Source organism: Engraulis encrasicolus, chromosome 2, assembly GCF_034702125.1.
Source record: "Engraulis encrasicolus isolate BLACKSEA-1 chromosome 2, IST_EnEncr_1.0, whole genome shotgun sequence".
Classification (NCBI taxonomy): Eukaryota; Metazoa; Chordata; class Actinopteri; order Clupeiformes; family Engraulidae; genus Engraulis; species Engraulis encrasicolus.
In genome coordinates, this window is record NC_085858.1 from 32458668 (window position 1) to 32483955 (window position 25288).

The window sequence follows — 25288 nt, forward strand, 5'->3', positions numbered from 1 at the left end:
TGTTTTACAGACCACTTTTTTGCTTATAAAATGAGAAAAATCACATTTAAATTTTCAACAAGGCTTCAGAGACAAAATAGTCTACCATATAGTTCAGAACCATTGACATGAGAGCAATTTTTTTGTTTTTCTTTTTTCCCTAAAACATCCTACACTTGGCACATGTACATGCAAAGCTAAGGGACGCAACACCTGCAGCTTGGTGGATTTCTCATTTTCGATCGATGATTAAATGCATATCTGGCTACTTCAAAATGCCGCCAGATGATCATTGTTTTTTTTGTCATTTTGTTTCAAAAAGCCACAAGGGAAAAGAAAAAAACATCTATATGTAACAATAGACAGAATGAGGCTACAGCTAGGCGTGCTTTTTTTAAAAATGCCCTTTCTGTTTAATCCCTCCTTCTTCCCTCCATGTCACATATGCCTTAGCAGCAGCACCCGCACAGGAGGCCTCCCTCCCTCTTCCCCCACCTGAAACCCCCCATAAAGTTCTTGTGGCCCCCATGCTTGCCTGCTTGATCACTCACTCTCTCGCTCGCTCGCCCTCCTTTGCATCGCCCGTGTGTGTGTGCTCAGTCAGTCTCCAGGATGAGAGGAGGCTGTTCATTCTCCTCGTCCAGGTGTAGAGTGTTCATGTCGTCCTCCATGCCAGCGCCGCCCACAGCCCCCTGGTCCTCACCGGAGTAACCTAGCCGTGAGGGAGAGGGGTTAGCAAGGGTAGACCCTACAGAGCTGCGGTTTACGGTCACACACAGCTTTACAGGAAAGTGACGACAACACACAACAAAACCTCACAATGAAAAGATTTCCTATGGAAGCGGTTTGACAACTTGCATACAGATCCTGGCCATATAATTAGAATATCATGAAAAAGTTATTTCCATAATTCCAACAATAATGTTTAACTTTCATGGATTGTATAGATACATTGCCCACATTTTGAACTATTCCAATCATTAAATTGTTTATTTTGACATATTTTGGACTTCCAGATCCAAAAAAAACATGAATGTATGAATTCACATTATTAGAATATTGTAAAATGGTGTAAAATCACCATTTTCTTCAGAAAAAAAAGAAAGAAATTCAGGTTGCATCAAAACAGTTGAAATTGGGTACTTTCTACATAACATGTCAATGTTCAATACTTGGTCAGGCGTGTCTTATCTTAATCACTGCTATGATGCGTTTAACATTGAAGTCAATGGCAGAGGCATTGGATGGGAGTTATGGAAGCCCAGATATCCTTGATGTTTTGCTGTCAGCTGTTGTTTGTTTGTTTGATCTGGTGACCCACACTTCACTCTTCAATATGCCCTGTAGATTTCCATGCCATGTTTTGGTGCTAACTCACCAGTTTAATTCTAACTCACCAGAAATAAAACCCCATTCATTTTCAATGCGGTTTCATTTCGGGTGAGTTAAACTGTCCATACCTAGCCTGGTCCTGACCATCCCATCATACTACCATTTCATTTCGTATTCATGGTCTCGAGGTTGTTTGATCTGACGCGATTGCAGGAAGCAGGAAGGAAATTTTCGGAAAAATCAGATTCGTTGAAAGGACTTGTTCTTAAATATCCCTAGTTTTGTACCATTTGTAGGATGGGTGGGTTCTACACACAGCTTTACAGTGGCACACATCGTCAGTTGTGTAACTAAACATCACTGGGTGTTTCGGCCATTTTTCACAATACACCCTCCGCTGAGGCAGGCCCACCACAGGTTGATCAGGCCTGGGTGTGTGTCCCCCCCGTTAGCTGTGCCTAGCAGTCCAGGTGGTGTCGCCTCTCTTCATCCACAGCCAATGGCTTGTCCTCTCAGCAGTACTCGCCAGTTTTTTGATTGCTTGTCTGTGCGCCTGCCCCCTAACTCCAATCTCTCTTAGGAGTTTTGTTGTTGTACTTGCCACAATTCCCCTGCAGCCCACTTCCACAGGGCGCACCCTTACTTTCCAGCCCCTATCCTCTGCCTCAGCTGCAAGGTCGGCATAGCACAGCTTCTTGCGCTCAAAGGCCTAGTCCAGGGCATCTTCCCAGGGGACTGTAAGCTCAATGATGTAAGCGAGCCGGCAAGAATTTGACCAGAGGACGATGTCTGGACGCAGGGATGTCATTGCGATCTCTGGTGGAAAGATGAGCTTCTGGTCCAGATCAACCCTCATCTGCCAGTCCCTGGCTGCATTCAATGAGGACGGGTCGTTCTTTGAGGATTTAACTTATAATTTGTTGAACAAACATGTCTGACGTCTATCTATGGCGATGTAGGACCGTTTAACAGATGTCTTTATGTCTGACAGAACATCCTACCGTAGGATAAAATTACAATGTAGAACTGTTTGTCAGAACACCGGCGCAAATCCTACCGGTCAACATCGCTCCACAGAAAACAGGTATCAGGCGTAGTGCCGAGCCAAGTCTCTTGGCGGAAGTACGTAGGATGGTGCGCGAGGCTTGTCCATACCACCAAAGCACCAAAACGTGGCATGGAAATCTACGGGGTATATTGAAGAGTGATGTGTGGGTCACCAGATCAAACAAACAACAGGTTCAAGGGTGTGGGTAACTGACCAATCACTTTGCTGGCATTTTGGAAGACGGGAGAGAAAGTTGGATATTTCTTTTTCAGCTAAAATAGGGAATTACATGCATTTAGCGACTGCAGATTTAGCCGTTTTCAACTTTGGCTGTTCTGATAATTCATTCACAACAAAATCCCAGAATCAAGGCTTTACGTATGTCAACAGGAAACCTTACAGACAGCAGCTTTAATAATCCTGTCAATTAGTCAATGTGAGTGTCAGGATGCTATTCTGAATAAGAAGGGAAGTAGAATATCATGTGTCATAAAGGGGTTCACTACCTTTGGCCACAGCAGCGCTGTAGGTCTGTGCCACTAGCGGACGGTCATGTGTTGTCTGTTCAAGGATTTCATTGGCCGGTTCTGCACTGCCATCCAATCTGAGAGAGAGAGGGAGAGAGAGGGAGAGAGAGAGTGAGAGAGAGACAGACAGAGAGGGAGAGGAAGAGAGAGATACACTGTACAACAAGGTTGTCAAGTAAAGTCATTTTTAAATGCGTCCTAGCATCTCCATAAGAGGGTATGTCCGTCCGTTGGTCTGAAACGGATTCTCTAATTGTAATTCCCTCCTAAATCCACAGGGCGGCAGAGTGCATGGACAGACGCCTCTTTGTCTGCCCGTCGGACTTGTTATACATGGTTTCAATTCTTGTGCCATTATTGGACTGTTGTGTCTACAATGCATGTAGATACAACTATAGGCCCAGAGTGCACTCCAAATTCGAATCCTGTGTACAACCTGTGCCGAATCGTTTTAACAAAGCAGAGACTTTAGACTGCTGACATGCGATTGCTTACTTGTGCTGCTTCATTAGTGTGCATTCTCCCCCCTCTTGAGGGTCCAGGTTGTACAGGTACAGGTACCCATCAGCAGCTGCCACCAGGAGCCGTGGAATCTTCTGGATTCTAAGGGAAGCATTTCATAGATTAGGTTTCAACGTTATAGCAAAGATTCTACAACAGTAGGGTACTTAGGTGTAGCCTGGCGACACCATCCATGTACTCCACCCAAAGATTTTGGCTCCGCACGTCGTCTGGCAAAAGCCTCGAGCTCGGTTCTCTCAGTGTTTAGCCAATCAGCAAACAGTTGAGAGTGTTGCAACATGGAAAACATGGAAAACAACACTACTACAGTCCAATACTGACTTGTGTGTCTGTCGCCCATCCATTAAAAACCACAAGTGGCTAGGACATAGAAAAATCAATTTAGACATGTACCATTTTTTTCTGTCCTCACGAAATATAGCAACGATACCATATTATTTTCAAGACTACTGGGAAGACATTTTTGACACTCCTTTACCTTGGTTCAATATCTTTAGAAATGTGTACAAATCATCAGATGTAACATATTTATGGGCCTTTCAAATGAAAATGTTCTATAAGATCTTGCCTACAAAGAAAATGCTAAAAATTTGGAAAATAAGTGAGGACAACACATGTAGACATTGTGGAGAAGAAGAAGAGGATATTATGCATTTATTTTGGTACTGCCCAAATGTGGCTAGATTTTGGCACAAGTTGGTGGGTTGGCTGTCTGGACAGGGACTCGCCTTACCACTATCACCACATTCTGTTATCTGGGGTTTTCAAGAACAGAAAAATATGTTGTTAAGCACCATTGTACTCCTTGGTAAATTTTTTATTTTTAAAAAAGAAAAGAATGTTCACTTAGAATCATTTATTATGTTCTTGAAACATCATTATCTATTAACTAAAATTATGTCTAAAAGCAAAGGACAGGCACAACCTGATGGTTGGCAAGACTTGATAATTACAAAAGAATGGGAAAAAGAACTATAAGAATGTTTTTTTTTGACACTTGTATGTCGCTGTTTCTCTCTCTCTCTCTCTCTCTCTCTCTCTCTCTCTCTCTCTCTCTCTCTCTCTCTCTCTCTCTCTCTCTCTCTCTCTCTCTCTCTCTCTCTCTCTCTCTGGGATATTCCTTAGTTTATGGCCACTAAGAAGTTAGGTGGATTAATTTAAGATATTTTCTGATGGAGTACGTATGCTTTTTATTTTATTTTTCTTATTGTTGTTGTTGTTGTTGTTGTTGTTTTGTTTGATTATTATTGTCCTTGTTCTTTTTTGTTGGTTGTTGCTGTTTGTTTTGGCTTTTTTGTTAGTGTTTTTCTTTTTGTCCATGTTATCCTTTGTACCACTACGTCTTTTCTTCTAATAAAAAAAAAAAAAAGAAAAAAAAAAAAAAAAAAAGATTTAACACAATGTCATTATCAAGTTAGCATGAGCTCAGATGTCAGTCATGTATACAAAAGGATTAAAATTGCCATAATGCAGTGAAAAAAAAAAAAAAAAAAAAAAAACAGTTGAGAGTGGTGACGTAGAACTCACCTGCGAGCTCCGTCACTGATTGATTAAGGTAACTATATTCACACTTTCGTTTTGTTATGTATGCTTTTGCGATGCTATAATGTAACAGGCATGCTAATAAAGCACAATATGGGTTTTAATTTGAGTTTGGAACTTCAATTAATTTAAATGATAGAGTAAGATCAGGAGACGGATTCCTCATGGCTTTTGCCAGACTATTGGCCTAGGCTAACTTAGGTGCACTACGCTAATACATAGACGGGTGAACTACCCATGTGGACCCAGGTTCAAAGCCGGCCTGGGTCATCTCCCAACCCTGCCCCATCTCTCTCCCACTCCCTCTTCCTGTCCATTCTGAACTGTCCCATCAATAAAGCCAATTAAAACACTTCCAAACTCCCCACTGCCACAAAGAATGAATGTTCCAGTACATTTGAATAATTTCATCTGCATTTATTATGTCAAGTTAAAAATATAGACCCCTTACGTAGCAAGTGCACAGATGTTCTTGTGTCCAGAGAACGGCAGTCTGACAGTAGCAAAGGCCCTGCCTTGGGTGAACATCTCGGTCACCTGAGCTGGCAGGTATGTGGTGGAGGCCATGAGAACCTTCCCAAAGTAGCCCGTCCAGGTAGTCGGCTCCTCCTGTGGTCTAATAAACACACAGAGGAAATCAGGAGACATGTCAAAGGAACAGACCTCCAGTTGGTCTATTTTAGGAAACACATCTGCAATTCTGTATTGAGAGCACTTCACAATAAAAGTCTTGTTGAGTTCCATTCCGAGTCATATCTGCCTTGTTTGTTTTGCCCCTCGCAATTACCTGGTGAAACGGCATGCGAGTCAAAACGGCCCTTTTTCAGGGCGAGTCTAATAGAATTCCATGGACAACGCAAACTTTAAAATACTTCTTTCAAACTTGGACATGGTCTATATTCAAACAGGAAACGCCAAAGCTGTCTTACTTCGGGGGAAATGGTGTATGAGGTCATTTTCTAAAATGGTGCCATGCTCCTTTAAGATATTTACAATCTGTATGAAGTTTAGATAAATTGCACCAACTGCAGACGGAGACAGAGAAAGACAAGAGAGTTTTGTTGTCTAAGCGATGGCACACAGGACAGCAGAGACTTCCCATCTGCAGACACCGGAAGCTAAGCACTAACTCGCCACATCTGGATGTGTGTGCATTTGGGAGAGACACACCGGGACATGGATTATTGAAGCAAGTGGCTCTAATTTACACTGGCAAAATATCCAGCATAGAAGAGCCTCAGTCCAAAACGCATGCTGCATGGAGGACACCAAAACCACCCCACCCACCCGCCCACTCACTCACTTCTCTCTCTGGGTCTCCAGTTTGAAGATGTGAACTGTCTCTGTGTTGCTGGAGGCCGACAGGTAGAGCCCCTCCATGCTGAAGGCCAGCGAGCAGATGCTCACACACCTGTCAAACAGGAAGAGGGAAGGTCACGCCAGGGCAGAAAGAAAAAGAATTCTGCTACAACTGTAAGTGCAAAATGACCATTACCAAAGTTATTAGACAAATGTTCGCACACTTCGGGTCTATTTTTGTGCAAAGAAGCTTTACTTGACTTGCAAGCTTTCGGTCCTTAGACCTTCATCAGGCAGAGGCATCTCTGCCTGATGAAGGTTTAAGGACCGAAAGCTTGCAAGTCAAGTAAAGCTTCTTTGCACAAAAATAGACCCGAAGTGTGCGGATTGTCTTCTTTTTATACAGAATTTTTTACTGAATCCTTCACCTTCTAAACAGATGAGCGGTGGCCTATCACAACTTAAGTTATTAGACAAATGTTAAAAGCACACATTAAACAGAGCCCACTGTCCTACAACTTGTGTCAGTCAGGCACCATCTTTTGGCACACAGTTGCTTTTCTAGTCTAGGAGAGAGTAGAAAGATGGTCTCTAATAACAATATATGATTTAAAAAAACAACTATCATTAATGTCTTTAGATCTCTCTCTGTGTCTCAGGTACCCTGACATGCATCAATAATGCCACCTCACCGTTTCACTCCTCTGCGAAACTCAAAGAGCTTCTGCCCTTCTGGAATGGAGAACACTCGAATGACAGTCCCCTAAGACAAGAAAAACAAGACTGTGTCAAGGAAAATATGTTCCTCAAGTGTATTCTCCATACTACTTGCAATAGGTAATCCAGTTCCACTAGGAAATACCTTCTCTGAGGCAGTCGCAAGCTTAGTGCCACTTGCGTCAAAGGCCAGAGCAGCGAGAGGACTATCATGAGCGGGTATCATATTAGCAGCCCTCTGGAAAGACAATCACAGCAAGCTGAATTCCACATCCTGTCAAAATACATCAGAATTCCCAATGACAAGGCACTGAGGAACTAGGAGACCTTACCAGGTTGATTGTGTCAAAGACCTGAACTTCTCCTATTGTCGCACTGCCAGGGTAGGCCAAGTAGCAGTTGTCATTGCTGATGGATAGTGCACACAACCCTGTGACAAATCAAAGAACACATAGTGACTAAGGCTCGAAGTTGGGACATGCTTGCTGCAGGATACACGTCACTTGAATGTGACATGAACAATATACATAACAAGATGATGATGATGATTTTAATTATGATTTGAAAGAATTTGACAAATGTTACCTGATGGATTTGGAGGAGTTTCCCGAATGGTGTGCAGTACTTTCATATCCCTGATGTTGTGGATGTACAGTGACTCTTCCAGGCATACTATCAATCTCTGCAACAGTGAAATTGAAGAAAAAATGTAAATCGCACAAGTGCCTCACACAAGTCATTAGACAAACAGCTTTTATCAAAGTGTGTCTTATGATGCTGAACAAAAGCATTCACATCAACTGCTGGTCAAAGGGTGCTTTGTACTTCAGATTCGGGTGTGTTGTGACAGACAATGAAGATGTGTCTTCAAGTGCAAAAAGGACCTGGCCTTATTATTCGATAGATCACGATTTATCAATGCACGAATACAAAGCACGTCAACAGTACAATTATAACTGCTATAGGAGAATGCCTATGAAATTAAAACATTATAAACTATAAAAAAAATATCAAAAGACAACATAATTCATGTGGAGAACTCTTCAGCATCTGACAAAATACGTTACCTGTCTGTTGAGCTTCACTGCCAGTATAGTGTTGGAGTAGCTGTAGTTACATATCTCAGTCCCTTTCTTGAAGTGGCAAACTTTCAGCTTTCTGGGTGCTTTGAGGCTAACAATAGCAACCAGGCTGCTGGAGAATAGCCTTTCCACGATGCACACATCTTCTGTGTCAGCTGCAAAAGCAGAAAATGGGGAACAACTTAAATACATATAGCAGCGAGTGACAGGGCAACATATCTTGGTTAGGTTTGCCATTAACTTATTGCGTAATTAATATGCGATTAATTGTTCCTGTGCTTTACACCAGGGTTGTCAAACTAGGGCTTGAGGGCCGGATGCGGCCTGTCAGATGCATCAATCCGCTCCCCAGACTTGAAGAGAGAGAAAAAAAACTAAGAATGTCAAAGTAAGAAATATAAGAAATAAATGCAGTTGTCTGAGAATTCAGGCTTTTAAAACTTAAAAACAAATGTCTTCCTTGGTCTCCATCAACCACCCCGAGATGATTGACTAGCAATGCAAATCCAATATGAAGCAGAATTTTGCAATATTTCTACTGGTCAGGCCCACTTGAGATGAAATAGGCTGTATGACACCCCTGAACTGAAATGAGTTTAACAACCCTGCATTAAACTAACATGTGCATCAATTATGTCTATATCACACTTGGCAGTCTATGGCATTACATAGTCAAGGCAGAAAATGAAAGAAGGATCTGACATGTTTCAGTTAAGGTAGACATTCCTTTTTAAGAAAAAGAAGGAAGTTGGACACCTAAGTCAATCCTCTGAACCCCTCTCATACTTGGTTCCTCCAGGGTGTTGCAACACAATATTATTCACCCTTCCTCCTACCATTTTGGGGAGGTGCCTTATGATATACATAGGGGACTCCAAAGTGTTATCAAGTGGGCCAAACAAGATGTGCTGAACAAATGGGCAAACATGTACAGAATGCTTCGTTACATGGATGTCTTGTCAGTTACATACAGATCCACGGGGTACCAGAAAGTTGGACAGTAAAAAAAGGAAAATAAAAAAGTAGGGGAAATGATGTATGCCATCACTTACTACATTCATATATCTGTTCCAATTTGTCGACTGAAGACAATGAGAAAAACTTATAGCCAGATTTGGTGCCAACGGCCAAGGACCTGTGGTGTGAAAGACAGCATAAAAGTTGAACAACGCTTATGTTGACTTTTGAAAATCAACTCAATAAATCAAACATCATCATAGGTTGGCAAATACTAAACAGTTTTCAGCGATGAATTCAGGTCAGAGAGATTTGCGCATTAATGAATAAGACTGTAAAACGGGGGAAGATTCTTGGGAACGAGTTGCCAAGCAAAATTAGCTACGTGAAAGGCAATGTCCTTTTATCTAAGCAAATGTAAACATAAGGACTCAGTTTGGTTTCCCCACATAGGCCTAAATATTATTATTATTACTGTTACTAGACCAACTAAAATAGAATGTTAAGTTTACAGTTGCTTGTGTACAACACCATGATCAAAATCATATCATAACTGGATCACAACTAACAATGTTAAATTACAATACCCCTACGACATAACTTACTGGTAGTCACTGTTTGAAAAACAATACAATTTAGCTAAGCTTGAGGGTGTATGTAAACTGATCTAACGTGGAAATAAAGCAAGAATTGACAGTAAGCAAGCGACAAAGCCTGCCACTGTCGATGAACAGCTAGACTACACCAGGGAGAGAAGTACTAAAAATGTAAATGGCTGACTACTATTGATAAAACTGCGCTTGACTTATGATAATTACCACACCTACCGTTAGCTAGCGAACTAGCAAATGCGTTCGAGTTATGGATAACAGCTAGCCATTAGCAGCTCACGGCTAACACATACATGTCCGACTATCTGAACGTATAATTTGTTGGTTTTGATGGGAGTGTGTGTGTATTATGGGAGGCAATAAATCGTCAAACACGAAAGAAGTCCATTACACGCATATTGGCCAAACTGTCAAGACTGCTGCTGACATTTTAATGCAAATCCGACCCCAGAAGCTTGGCATGACCACAGACTGCTAATGTAGCCAATCGGTTCGATTCCATGCTTACTTGCTAGCTATGAGAATGGCTATGTTCGACATAAAATAACTCGACTGCTACTACTACTACACAAATAAAGAAATAAGGAAACGTGAAAATAACAGACGAGAATTGCCATTTATTACTCAAACCCAACTGACATACCTGTGGATAATATAGGAATGGCAAGTAAAAAACGTGCAAAAAATGTCAAAAACCCTTTGCTTGTCACTATCAACCCCCCGCATAGCTAGTTAGCATGTCTGTCTTTGCTATCTGGTGGTTACACATTTGGTGTTGCCTATGTGCTGTCACAATTAAGACTCAGAAGTGTCTATATTAAACTCAAGTAAAGCAAAGGCCGAACGGTGTACAAAGCTTTTAATAACACACTTGGTGTTTTGGGCCGCAAAATCACCGCACTAAATAACAGAACGCCTGTTTCGCCTTACGTGTTGTCCTGGTTAAAGTTGGCGAAGAGAAGCTGGCTGCAGCCGGCCTCCCCGCTCTGACTCGCCAGGTTCATGGGCTCAGCACCATTTACAAGTAACTACTGAAGTGGAAAAAGCCGTAAAGTGAGCTGAGGATGGTGTCTTAAATTGTATCTTGATCCTTCAGCTTCCCATGCATTCCTCCTTTATTCCTGTGATTGTTGTTGTTGTTCTCTGACTGTTGCTGTTCGTCCTTGGTGCGCACGCGCAACACAGCAACGTGCCCCTAGTCTGGAACAATTAAAGGGAACGCGACGTACTATTCTATACCACGCAACTAAAAACAGATTTGCATCACTGTAGCCTACTTTTTAATGTGTCAGCTTGAACTATTTGCAAGGTATTGTTTGCAAATGTGCATACACGCATCCACAAATGTATTATTTATATTTATTAGAGAGGGCTGGCAGCTAACTGTGGTCAGGGACGCGCCAGAGATGCACAACATGCAGTGCAACAGACGGCAAACAAAATGATAAATTGTCATTAGCCTACTGCATGGATGTTTTTATTTTTCCTCCGGGTGATTTACTATGTTATTCTCACAGTACGGTGGAACACAAATATGTAATACAACGTTTCTGAAAGATCAGTTGGGCTATTTAGTGTAGCAAAAATTGGGAGGCATATAGTTTAAGATGTTACGTTATTGCTTACATCTTATTGCTTAACAATGTCTAGGGCACAATGTATTTTAAACATGCGCAACACTTAACGAACTCGTGTAAAACTAAATGAAAACTTTCAGTTCGACAATAAATTTGACAGACACCTCCTTGAATAGGCATAGCCAGGTGCGGCCAGCAGGGGGCTTCGCATACCATTTTTTTTTTTTTTTTAATGAACCTAAATGTAGGAATCTTTTTTAATTCAATCAACGCCATTTATTCCGCACAAGGTAATATCATGAAATAAATTATGTGAATGTGGACTAAGGTGTTGTCTAAAGTTTGATAGGTTACTTTATTAATAGAGGGTATGGTATTTTTGTTCTGGTTCGTTTGAAGAACGCTGATCATCTATTGACAGCCAAGTTTCCTTAGGTGCGGGGTGCAACTGATCTTCATTGGAATGCATTATTAGGCAACCTGTTGCCTGCAGAGGAAGAGGACTCTGCGTCTTTCTGCCAAATATGCGACATTTCTGTTAATAGAAAGCCTAAACGGGGGTGGATGCTTGACATTTCTCACACATTCAACGGAATAGACTGAGACTCATCGTTTTTTTTCTTCTTCTTTTTAACATGTAGTGGGCTAGCATTCAGGCACGTTTCTCCCTGTACAGCCACAAAGGCATTGGATATGGAACCGTCTTACTGCTGTTGTGCTATGGCTTGGGAAAGATGACGATTGAAGCATGCTCGCACTCAGTCCATTAAAACAGTATGGGAGGCAGTCGCTTTCGCATAGTATGTATGTGTTTACTTGGAATATCGAAGGGGAGGGGATTTAACGCGTTATCTGTCAAGCGCATATTAGGAGGGGTCACGAAACAGTTTCGGATGAATAGACAAGCGCGATTCCATTACTTTCTCTCTGTTCCCAAGAATTTGTTGTGGAGAACTAGGTTGAGCATCCCACCACAATAACATTTTCACAAGATGCTTGTTTGGTAGAAGCTGAAACATCCGGAGTTGGGCTTTAGCCTTTATTTTGCACGGTAGCCTGCAGTCAACGGACCAACTTTGAAAAATGTTCAAATGTTTGCACTATGGATTTTAAGAAGACCAAGTATGGAAGGTAAGATTGCATGTATTTTTGTTTTCTTGTTGATACTGTGATTCTTTTCAGAAGCAAATGTTGCCTAAATAAACTGGCAAAATAAGGAGTTAAAGTAGGCTATGCATTAGTTTTAGTCTTAGTTGTATTAAAATTGGTTGTCCAAAATTAAAATTATCCAATAGTCAGTGTCACGAAAGCAAATTGTGACCTGGAAGCCACTTCTAGGATTTTTTTCATGAATCTTGAGTGCTGAGAATGCCTGCTAAATGACAGTGTCATAATAAATCCTCAGTTAGGTTGTGACAGATACTCCAAGACCCATCAACACACACACACACACACACACACACACACACACACACACACACACACACACACACACACACACACACACACACACACACACACACACACACACACACACACACACACACACACACACACACACACGTGTCTATGGTTTCTTATCAAGGAACATTTGGTTTAAATATACACCAATCCTCTTATTGTTAAAAATCCTCTTAATGTAGCCTATGGAATTTTCTGCAACTACATGTACTGTTTTCTTTTAATGCACTGTATTTGCCAGTAAACTTGCCCTCAGTGCAAGGATTAAGTCGTTTGTAGTCTAAACGTAATCTGGGACTTCAAAAACACAGACAATTCATCACATGGTAGGCCTGCTGTTTATATTGTTGGTACTATTATGCAATGTCCTTCTTAAATGGGAGAACAGGAAGTTGAAAAAAGCACTTTGGGTGAAATGTTTTCGCAGTGACAGGATTTCCTCCTGGAGAAGGCACTACAGACTAACAAACGAAACAAAGACATGGCCTTCACCTGTTGAATTGAAACCTACATTCAACCGTCAATGAATTATGAGTAATGATGACGATACTCAGGCATGGGTGCTCACCTTCTCACACAAATTACATTTGATGTGCGTTAAGAGGAAAATGTAAATGTTTCTTTTTTTTCTAATGCGAAATTGAAATGAGCCATGGAGATTTGTACTATTGTTTTGTTAATGTAGATGTTTATATAGGCTACATGTTTTTTTGTGTAAACTCTACAGTATGCACATTCCATGTAAACTATAGGATATGCCCCCCTGGGTGTGGGCACTGTCTTATTGCTTTGCCCTGAGAGCAGTGGGATAGCAATGTACTAAAACAGGAAAGAACAGAGCGTGACCAGAGACAGCAGACCAGACCAATGGAAGATAACAGGCCCATCCATGTAATCTCATTGGAGAGACAGAGACAGAGACTGTCTCATTTTGAGCCATTTGAATAGATGGGTTCATTAAGGTCCATGCCTGTTTGGTGGTCAAGGCAATACCAGCCCCTGTCATGTGCCATTAGTGCAAACTGTAATAATAATTGAATTACCATCTCAGTGTGGCCCTTCCACAGTTGCAGTGGACTGGACTGGGCTGACTGGTCGAGGCTAATTGGCTGAAGTTCTGGGGTTTGCTTAGCCTGGCCTTCGTGGCCATGATATTACATCGCTGTTACCATTTACTCTATTGTACTTAACGAGGTAGATTGACTGTGTTGTTACTGAAAAACACTAAACACCAAACATAACCCACTACAAATGTGATCCAACCAGCGCAGAGTTAGCTGATCGTTAAACAAGGACTACTGGTTACTCAGATAAGTTACCTGTGTCAAAAGGAAACCATGTTTTCATTTTATTCACTTACTTTTACTTTTGACACCTCTGAACGCCACAGTATTAATTCAACACTGAGATAAGGGCCAACCAGAAGAGAATAGTGTGAAATTCCGCTCTCTAAGTGTTAAATTAACAACATGGATTAGCCATGGGTGGGTCCCTGCGACCAGAGAGTCCTGAGACTCCTCATCCTTGACCAGATGACCATCATAATTTGGACGTGGAATTGACAGCAGCTCATGGTGGATGCTGCCTGTAATATTAACATTTATTCTGCTCTGCTGATAATGTTCATCGATATTTAGCACCCTGGGCTGCCCGAAATATGTATTTGTCCTGAAAGGGGGAAAAAAACTGTTAAAGGTACTGAAAAATAGTTTTCTGATTCTAGCCCCTACACCTGAATATTTGCCGTCATTGGGGAAAAAAGCATCCCTCTTTGATTGAAAGTTTTGTCTGGTGCCGGGGACTGCATGGCCCCATGAATCCTATTGCCAATGTGAACCATGGAGGCACGCTAAGCATAAACAATTTAGATTGTTCTGCTTCACTGAGCAGTTGTTAGGAGAACACTGGTGGGCCAGCTTTGTCATATTCAAAAGGGAAGACCAAGTGCTGTAGTGGAGAGGCTCTTCTGTATCGAACTAAAGCCTTTCACTCTTACTGTATGTTACTGTAATGTTACATAGAGTAGACACCTGTGCAGTGGAGAAACCAACATTATAATGCCATTGTAACACCGCATTCCACATGAGTGTACTTTCACTGATATTGCTGGGTAGATGGATGGATGTGACTGAATTGCTTTGCACAGATCTGCGAGTGTAGTACGTGGGCAGTGGTTTGTGGGTCAGTAAGCTTAGTGTATCTCCGATGTCAGATAGCCCCTTATTCTTATGAGTGTGGGAGGAGGATGTAACCTACACCACGCACACACACTGCCCACATCCACTCATTTGTCTTACTCACGCACATAACAATCCAGGGAAACAAGACTGACCCCTTGCAGTCATCTCTTGTTTAAGAGACTTTGTTTTTGGCATCCAGTGAGTTATCCATTATGGCTTTGTGTGCTTTCATTTGGTAAGAGTTGTTATTTTCTTGTGAATGTTTCACCCACCCCAAGAGAATAGCAAATGAATACACAACTCATTGGTGTGAACAGAGGAAGAAATCTGTTCTCAAAATCAAAGTACTTAAGGGCAACTTCTGCATGAATGGCACTGAATGCTTTATTTAATTACTCTTGGCAAATGCATGTTCACAGCTCTTGCACAAATGCACCTGGATCTTTTTGAAACGATTCATTCAGCATATGGTTCATGACCAAGCCAACACCTGAGCCTCCTGGATGAGCGCAACCAGTCACGCCATACTGTTGTGTTCTACACTGCCCAGTGACATGCCGTGAAATCCTGTAAAATGAAATAGTGAAATGCTTTACTAATTGAAATGGGAAAAAAACATAACAAATATAAGCAAATCTGTGACTGACATGACTTGTTAAAACCTGTTTCATAACAGCCCCATCCTATTACATGTGGTAATTCTTTATGTAACCCTCTTTTTGGTGGGGTATGGAGAGCAGATTTGCTGCTGATTAGATTGCATCATCTGACAACCAGATGAGAGCACACAACCAGCCACATCCCCCAAATTAAATAAGCAAGACAGATACATTTACAATCACTTAGGTGCTGGTGTCTTTTGTCTAGACTGTATGTGTGCGCCACTCCACCAGATTCTCTATCCATGTCACACAAAGGGAAAAAAACAATGACAGTTCATTAAATTACACACAAGAAGTGTGTTTAGTGGCAAATACAAAGAATAGGTCCAAGCCTCCTGTTGTCATGGATACCGTGACATCAGCGCTCTGGCAGTGCACTGTGTGTGAGGCTGGAGGACCAGGAGATTCCTGACTGGATTACTGTACACTGGGCCGCTTACTGATTGTTGCACATGCTGTAAGCAAGTGTAAAGCAGTCTGAATTGGAAGTTCACACACCATCGTGCGGATCAAAAAGATTATATGGATCTGAGCCATGGGCAACTTACAAGAGCTTTTTCATCCTTTAGATTTTTGAGAACAAAGTATATATTCATTATTGTCCTCAAAATCTAAAATCTGCTTATTCCTGTTGTAATTGTTTGTTTTTTTTCATCCGGCAAAACCTTTTTTTGTATGTCTTCTAAATTGATTGTGCATATGGAGTGCGGAAATGCCAAGTGCCCTTTAAGTGGAGAGGAATTCACTGCCTCTCCCCGTTGGTGGCCTCAGTCATGCAAGTCAAATCACCCACTAAACCACAGGGACCAGTCAGACTAACAATTAGGTGTGTGCGCGTGTGAAGCGAGGATATGTCCATACAGGTTGCCAAGCCTCAGCACTCAGCTTCTGTGTCTCTCTCCCTCTACTAACATCTACAGATGAGTGACAAGTCAAATAGCGCTCCCCCACTGCTCCGTGCTGCAGCCAGGCTGGAGAGATGGATTAGATTCAGCCTTGTCTGTGGTGCTGCTGTGTGCAGCTGTTGCAGCCATGGGCTTAGGGCTTCCTCTCTCCTCAGCCCACTGACTGCCAATGTGATTATTCTCTCTAAGCTCAGCTGATTGATGTCCAGGGGCTCTTGCATGATGGTGTCACCAAAACAGACCTGTTTAAATGATGATTGGAAAAGAGTCGGAATTGCAGGTCCTCATAGATTGGCATGCAAGTCTATACGTGGTGTGAAAAAAAGTGCGTCTTTTAGTGATGTGGTGTCAAATGTTTAAATTTAAAAGCAAAGTATGGCATTTTGTGTAGCTATACTGCAGAACATTGCTCGGAGGTGTTGAGTCAAACCAAACCAAAACCAGAAAATGCAAAAAGTGGGCTTGGCTTTTGGGCTAGAAGTTAGCAGTCACATTATGTTACATGACATTACATTATATTTAGCAGGCACTTTAGACCAAAGAGGCTTGAGACAAGAGGGCTTACTCACGTCATAACAGCGTAGTAGGAAATGATGGCGAGGGGAGTACGGAAATGTTATTCACTGTGGAACAGGTCATAGGACAGCGTGAATGTCTGTCAGCTGCCCTTAATTACCCCCAGCAATTACTGCTGACCAACAGCTGCCGTTACTTGGCCACAAATTACGGAGTACGAAAATGGCATCCATTGTGGATGGATGACCAATGACCATGCGCAAGGGAGTTAATTTTCCATCCACTCGTGTCCTCAGGCAACGCCCCCGTACTACACCGTGGCCAATGCATTCCCCGCCATGAGATTGTTCTTTCTCTTGAATTTCTTTGCTTTAGACCAAAGTGACATACTTACGTTCTACAGCAGAGTTCTAGAATCCTATTCAAAATTTGGCAGTTGAGAATTGGCAACACCTGTTCTGATTCTGCTGAACACTGCTGAGTCATTCCAATGGCTTATTCCATTGACCTCTATACGCCTGAACGGCATGACGTTTTCCGTGTACGTTACGCCCTTTTGTGGGGGAAAACAGCCAATGCAAGTCAATTGGTGGTGTTGGGAAAGAATAAACGAAAGACCTGTAGACTGGCATTGTTCACGCGCAACATGCCGAAAACGTGTTGTGTTGCCGGCTGCTCAAATAATATAGCCAGACAGCCGTGGCTGAAGCATGGACTGTGTTAATTTAGGCTAGCCGAGCATATAAGTAAATGAGACATTCGGTTTGCTTTCCCCCCACAAAGTGGCGTAACGCACATTTAGGCCTACCAGCAAAGTACCCAGATGGCCGTTCATGCGTATATCTTTGGCTTATTCTTTAAGTTGTTTTTTTGGCTTTTCGCGCCTTTATTTTCAGACAGCAAGTGAAGAGAGAGACAGTGAGCCCGTTTGCATTACAGTAATCTGGTTATTGGAATAAACAAGTTATTGGAGTAAACAGTTTATTGTCGTTTACATGCAGTCTGGCGGTTGCATGTGTTCCACTCAAGTGTGTGACACAAAACTGAAACTCAAGGCTTGTGATTGGCTACTTATGGTTCTAGAACGTCAATAGCCTGATGATAATGCAATTATGCTTGAGTCTTTGGCTTCATTAGCCAAAAACCTACCTGTGCAAATCGGAGGGATTGGCAAACGACCCAGGCCAGAATCGAACCCAGGTTGCCGGCGTAGCTGCCTAATGCCCTACCATTAGAGCCATGGTAGGGCCAGATTCTAGACCTCTATAACAAAGATTTATTTCAACCAACTTTATTGGTGAAAGTGTTCAGATTTTATGGTTGAAAAACCTTTTTCTCACTCTACTCTCTGGAGTGGATTACATAAGCAACCTGAACATTCCACCATTGTTTTCAATGGGCTTAAAAAGTCACAAAATCGACAATAACGAGAAAACAGCCACACAATGTGTGTTTTTAGATCTCCAATCCAGGCCGGTCATTTTACAGTTTGAACGGTGTCTCTATCTCAAAAGCCCTTGGAGCCTTTGCGTTTTAAATTTCCCAATTGTGGAAGCTGAACTTGGAGAACAATGACAATAAACGTGACTTACCAATAACAGTAAGTGGGACTTGCTGGGACAAGCCCACTTAAAAAGAGTTGAGAACGTAAAGTAAATCTGAAAAGTAACTTCAAAACCTTCTGTTTCTTGTGTCTTTTTTCTTCTAGATTCATGAACAGTAGAGTTCCTCCGACCAAGAGGTACCAGCCTACAGAATACGAGCATGCTGCCAACTGTGCCACCCATGGGGTAGGTATGGCAGTACACAGCATTTCCCATTTACTTTTACTGTGTACTCACTCAACTCTCTGTTGGATGTGGTCTGCCAAGCAACGGTAACTGAAAACAAAACTTAACAGGAATGTTTTTGGTGGTGAGTGTAACAGAGGGGTGAGGGTGTGGAGGGAGGATGGGCTTGATGACGGTTTCTCTATCTTGTGTTTGTTCACGAGTGTATCTGTCTCTCATAAACGAACGGACATATGTCCAGTCAACAAACAGCTTTGTTTGCTGATGTTGTGTAACGTAGCCTATATGTGCTTCATAATTAGCATCAGCTGTTGTCTTCACCTTGTTGTGTGGTTGTTCTGGTGGTGTCTATTTCCTTGGTTCTTTCTCTTTTTCAATATTTGCGTTGATGAACCTCTTGCCAGGGTGTGTGTGTGTGTTTTCTTTTCTTCCTTCCTTTCTTTTTTTTTTCTTTTTTACGAGCGTGTTCCTGCAGTCTTGCAGAAGTGGTGCTGTTTGGATAACATCCTGTGCAGACTAATCCCTCCTTCTTACGGGAGCACATCTGGCGAGCCTGCCCAGGGTACACAGGCCAATGTGGAAACATAGCACAGCACACAGACAGGCAAACCAGAGATGAAATCCTCTCTGACCTCTTTATCAAACACTAGAACCACATGCCTTTGTTTTAATGTTTTTTTGTAAGGAAATGCATTGCAGTGTCATATTTTCACAGAGGGAATGTTAAGTATGTTGTTCTGTGCTCCTGAAGATTGTTTGCCTTGAGCGGTTTCAGACTTGCCCAAAGTGTCAGTGTTAGCATAGACATGCTGTAGTGTATTTTGTGGCAGTGGTGGGAATGTATCGCCTGAATCTGTTCCCCCCCATTTGTGTACATACGGGTGAGATGATAGCAAGATGTGTTGACGACAGTTTTAAGCTATGTGCAAAGTGGAGCTGAGGAGTGACAGGTCTATGTTTGCCATGCTACTGATAGACAGTAGGAGGGAAAATCAGTAACCTTCTTGGGGTGTGCTACAAGCGCTTGTGTTGACGGATGAATATTTGATCTTGCATACACAGTGACAGATGGAAGGATGGAACCATCACAGGGCCCTAAGGTTTAATCTGAACCCGCAGGCTTTGTCAGTCAATCACCGCCCTATGCTGTGCTGTGCGACTGTGTGTGCTCTTGCTCCCTGTTGCTCTGGCCTGACCTAATGCGTGACAATTCACCCAATTTGTAAAACATGCTTTGAGTGCTGTGAGGTTTTTGCGCGAATGATGGGATTTAATTACCGGGAGGAAAAGGAGGAAGATGAAAAAGGAGGAGGAGGATTACCAGGAGGAAAAGGAGGAAGATTTTGTTTGTCATCTGATGGTCTTGATGAGTGAAAGACAAGTGCTGTCTGTGGTTGAATGGCAATGCAAAAAGCAGATACTCTCATTTCCCTATCCCTCAACCAGAGACCATAAGATGTGCTAATGTGCATCCCCCCTTCCCTCTTTCTTCCTCTCACTGTCTTTCAATTTGTCTGTCTCTCATTTTCTATCTGGCTCTGTCTGTCATGTCATCTCTCTCTCTCTTTCTCTCTCTCTCTCTCTCTCTCTCTCTCTCTCTCTCTCTCTCTCTCTCTCTCTCTCTCTCTCTCTCTCTCTCTCTCTCTCTCTCTCTCTCTCTCTCTGCATGTAGCTTTGGATAATTCCAAGCATCCTGGGTGGGACGCTGCTGTTCTTCCAGTCTGATGACCACTGGAAGGCCCTGACTGCCTGGATGTATGGCAGTGGGCTGTCAGGCCTCTTCATCATGTCCACCATGTTCCACACCGTCTCCTGGAAGAAGAGCCATCTCAGGTATCTGCTGTTGTTTCTCTTTTTGGACCATTACCCAAGAGACCCTGTAGCCTTGATGTTCTTGCAGTGCCCAGCCCATCCTTCCTCCCCTACCCCTAGGGACCTGGACAGCGTGAGTTGTGAGGACCTGAGGCCCCTGCCCCCAGGATGGGAGGTCAGGAGCACGGTGTCAGGAAGGATTTAGTTTGTGAACTACAATAGCCGAGTACCACAGTTGAAGTACCTCATCACGTTCTTCATTGTTCATCGTTCCATACTTACAGTAGTACTAGTAGTTGCACTACACACTCACTAATAGTAAGTAGTTTAGAGTAGACTGCACTGCATCCAACAGAGCCACCTCAGGTTTGAGCAGATGCGTTGCAGATGGTTTGAAAGGAACATCAATTATCCCTAGAGACTACCTAAGGATAAGCACGCACACACACACACACACACACACACACACACACACACACACACACACACACACACACACACACACACACACACACACACACACACACACACACACACACACTGTTACATAAACTAGGTACAGTGTAGTAAACTATGTAATAACATGTAGCATTATGTACTTACACTGTACCTCAGGGTTAGGGTTAGGTATGTACAGTGTAAGTGCATAATATAACAGGTTCATACATGTAGATAAGCTAAAAAAGACACCGTACAATTAAGTGTTACCTAAAGTGTTACCCTTTCCTCTACTACACTTGTTCTCTACTACTTCTACTACTACTACTACTACTGCTACTAGTACTATACGTACATTTCCATATGGCTGCAGATGAGGGTTATTCCTAGATATGTGACCTCTTTTGTTGGAACCTGCTGTTCCCACCCTCCAGGAAGTATAGAACCAAGCATACAGACCTACGCTCATTATAAAATGCCCTGGAAACAAACTGATTGTGAGAAATAATGAGTCCATATGTACAGTATTTGTGTTAATTTGTGAGTGTGTGCATATGTTCATATACATATACGCTGGCAAACTAGAAAACGTTTTTGAAATTCACTGGGACGTTTTGTCCTTACACACTGTAAAACATGGCAAACCAGTTAAACTTAAAAAAGTAAGTTGCCCTGCTGCCTTAAGTTTAAGTTAACTCAGCTTTAGGCTTATATTTGTGTCAACTCAGAAAGTCTTTAACTGGCTTGCAATGTTTTACAGTGCATGCGCTTTGCTGGCTGTGTAGCTCATAGAAACTGTGTGAAGAGCCAGCACGCATAGGTGATATGTATTTAAGCCGAGTCGGTGCGCGTCATACTTCTGCCAGACAGCATGTTCTTTGTTGACTAAAAACAAAAGATGGGGTCAGGTGACACCTCGTGTCCCCTATAGACATCAGATACCAATAGATTATTTACATCTGCGAGCCGTTAGGTGTCAAGCTAAGTGTTGACACATATATGCAAACAATGGCAGCAGTTTTGTGTTTCTTATTTGGTGTGCAGCCTTGCACAGTAGTGTGTGTCTTGTGTGTGTGTGTGTGTGTATGTGTGTGTGTGTGTGTGTGTGTGTGTGTGTGTGTGTGTGTGTGTGTGTGTGTGTGTGTGTGTGTGTGTGTGTGTGTGTGTGTGTGTGTGTGTGTGTGTGTGTGTGTGTGTGTGCGTGAGTGAGTGCTCTCTGCTGAATTATCGTCTTTGCGCCTCAGGCATATGTAAACTAGAATACAGTTCCCATTCCATGGAATGGAATAGGGAGCAAGGCGGCTGTGAGCATGAAAGTACATGTCCAAAAGACTGATGTCATGATTCACACTACCAATCACAGGGAGGAAAAGACAGAGAAGGGATGCTTAACCCCTTAGCGCAGAGCCTATGTTATAACCTTACTGTCACCAAAATTGTAATGGCTATGTCTTAATCTGTTACTTAAGGCTATTGGTAATGTCATAGCAAAGTTGTTATGATGTAGTTGAGCATTTTCAGCAAATAGTGAATTGGCCTGCCGGCGACCCCATCTGCAGTAAGAGGCTACTAAATGAGACTGAGTTGGATTTTTTTTAACCTCCTAAGACATGGCATTATACATTTGCTGTTACCAGAATGTCAATGACCAAGTCATTACAGTTCGGTATTACGTTAAGGCCTTGTGTTATTTCATAGTAGTGTAGTACTATGGTAGTTAACTTTTCAATGACTATTACAGCATTCCACCGGTGGAACGGCATGTATCATGAGGCTACAATGAAATCTACTTATAATATCTAGTTGAACTTATTCTGTTAATCATTTAAGCTGCAATGGTTGAAATACCAATCTCATATACAATACTACATCAGGAAATGTTGTGTTCTGTCACAAAGTGGTTTTATTACGTTTTGAATATGCATTAATTTACCTCATTCATTTTCTAATTTGCCCTAATACTGGACAGTGTCAATACAGCATACATAACCCCCCATTTTTTAAAGGGACAGTTTGGTCAATTTCAACATGCAGTTGTAATGCTCACACTACCCTGGACTTGTCAGTGCCTGAGATTTTTTTTCCTTCTTCTTCAGCCGTTTCCGAGATCCTGGTCATTGTAATGGGGGCAGCTCTTTGTTTACATTTCAAAAAAACATTTTTATTTATTCCCAAAAACATCCAAAAGGGTATAAAACATCAGCAGACAACTAGCAAACAGCAGTACCTTTTGGGAAAATATTTGGAGTTGGCCTATGTTTCATTTTTTAAAAATGTAAACAAACGCTGCCCCCATTAGAATTGCTCATATCTCGGAAAGGGCTGAGCCGAAAAATGTGGCATCACCAGGTACTGACAAGTCAAGGGTAGCGTGAGCAATACAACTGCATGTTGAAATTGACCAAACTGTCCCTTTAAGACATGACCTCAAGCGTTTTTCTCTAAATAAACATAGTGCCTCAACTTATCATACAGGTTCGATGACTCACTGGGATATGGCATTTTATGGTTACATACCGCCATTCAGACATACCGCCATTCCGACATTGAAGTTTTATTGCAGGAACCATTTTTCCAGCTTGCAGGAACTGTTTTTCAAAGATCTCAGACCCTACCTTTAAGGGCATTTGGACCGTGACAAAATTATACACTAATCCTGTAAATTGCGCTGTCACTCTCCACTTTCCGCTCGTGTAGCAACATTGTTGCAAATGTCAATAGAGTTAGAATGTTGTTCACGCAGCTTTAAGTACTTGCAACAATGTTTAAATGACTAGGAATGGCTCGGAATGGCAATCAAATACTGTCGGAATGGCGGTATGTCGGAATGGCGGTTGGCCCCCCATTTTATATCTAACTCACTTAACTCAGGTCTTCAGAGCCTGCAGATGTTGGGGAACACTATTTTAAGTTAAATCATATGACAGATTAGAACAGTGTAGGATCTTTTTTTTATTACTTTGCAAAAGTCAAGATAATATTAACGACTCTTGTGACTATTGAACATTAGTCCTCCTATTACTACTAGGTCATTAGTCATTATTTCATAATTATTTATCATTCATTTATTTGCATGTGATTCCACACCAGTGAAAAGTTTCCTCATGCACATTTTGCTTAAACATAATGTCCCCCATTATGCTGTTAAAAAGAGAGAGAGAGAGAGAGAGAGAGAGAGAGAGAGAGAGAGAGAGAGAGAGAGAGAGAGAGAGAGAGAGAGAGAGAGAGAGAGAGAGAGATGCCTCCCTCAGTCCAGTCAGCATCATGCTTTTGTTTAGCATAGAGGGAACCCTGAATAGTGGCGGTCAGCGGGCTGGGGGAGGCTTAGATCAACACGGCTCCTTCCTCAGCCTGATGAAAGCTTGGCACGGCCCTGGCTGAGGCCCTTTGTTCTTGTGACAGGACTGTGGAGCAGCGCTTTCACATGTGCGACCGGATTGCCATCGCATACACACACACACTGATATTATGTTCATGTTGCGACAGGACTGTGGAGCACTGCTTTCACATGTGCGACCGGATTACCGTCGCGTATACACACACACACACACACACACACACACACACACACACACACACACACACTGATATTATGTTCATGTTGCGACAGGACTGTGGAGCACTGCTTTCACGTGTGACCAGATTACCGTCGCGTATACACACACACACACACACACACACACACACACACACACACACAGACTGATATTGTGTTCTTGTTGCGACAGGACTGTGGAGCAGCGCTTTCACATGTGCGACCGGATTGCCATCTACTTCTTCATTGCTGCTTCCTATGCCCCCTGGTGAGAGCCGCTTGTTCAACTCAGATCAATAGTCTTTTGTACACAAATGAAGTCAATTTATGTACATGAAATCTTGCACATTCCATGTAAAACTAACTTGCTGTTAAAATTGTGCGAAACAGTGGCAAGTACAATAATAACCTGAATAACCTTCCACATTAATCCTGCATGGTGTGTGTAAATAGTGTATGTGAATGTGTCTGTCATTTATGGTGTGGTTGTATGGCTCATTGTGTTAGTATGTGCTTGATGCCCTTGTGTACATGTGTCTGTGGTGTTCCCCATGTATGTCTTGCATGCATTATGTATTCATGTTGGCTGTAACAAGTTATGATGGTGGTGAAAACGGATTTCCCTTAGGGGACAATAAAGGCTATCTATCTATCTAACATCAGCAATTGAAATAACAATATAGTGCTGTAGTAAAAACCCCACTATGTCCTGATTCTGAGTCCTACCCATTAGTCCATTAATACAGCAACCACAGCTCATGATGGCATTTTTTAATTAGTTACTGATTGCTCTCTG

General features: G+C 42.2%; 2 protein-coding genes across 3 annotated transcripts in view; one reads left to right on the plus strand and one right to left on the minus strand.

Annotated features, from left to right (window-relative positions):
• On the minus strand, positions 1-10787 carry wipi2 (WD repeat domain, phosphoinositide interacting 2). The gene is made up of 12 exons (XM_063186651.1): positions 10547-10787; positions 9101-9183; positions 8034-8203; positions 7552-7648; positions 7299-7396; positions 7112-7204; positions 6942-7012; positions 6254-6361; positions 5402-5566; positions 3382-3489; positions 2866-2963; positions 1-691 (listed from the first exon to the last, which is right to left on the minus strand). The coding sequence occupies exons 1-12, from the start codon at positions 10618-10620 to the stop codon at positions 576-578; spliced, it is 1281 nt and encodes a 426-aa protein (XP_063042721.1). The 5' UTR covers positions 10621-10787; the 3' UTR covers positions 1-575.
• mmd2a (monocyte to macrophage differentiation-associated 2a) overlaps positions 9206-25288 on the plus strand; it is a 19697-nt gene continuing 3614 nt past the window's right edge. Inside the window, exons 1-5 of one of the 2 annotated variants that reach the window (XM_063186678.1) lie at positions 9206-9306; positions 12201-12324; positions 18626-18707; positions 20380-20540; positions 24686-24760. In XM_063186678.1, coding sequence (XP_063042748.1) covers positions 12296-12324; positions 18626-18707; positions 20380-20540; positions 24686-24760 — 347 coding nt within the window. In that variant the 5' untranslated portion in view covers positions 9206-9306; positions 12201-12295. Of the gene's footprint in view, positions 9307-9613; positions 9773-12200; positions 12325-18625; positions 18708-20379; positions 20541-24685; positions 24761-25288 lie in introns of those variants that run through there. The other variant, XM_063186686.1, reaches the window with a different exon arrangement.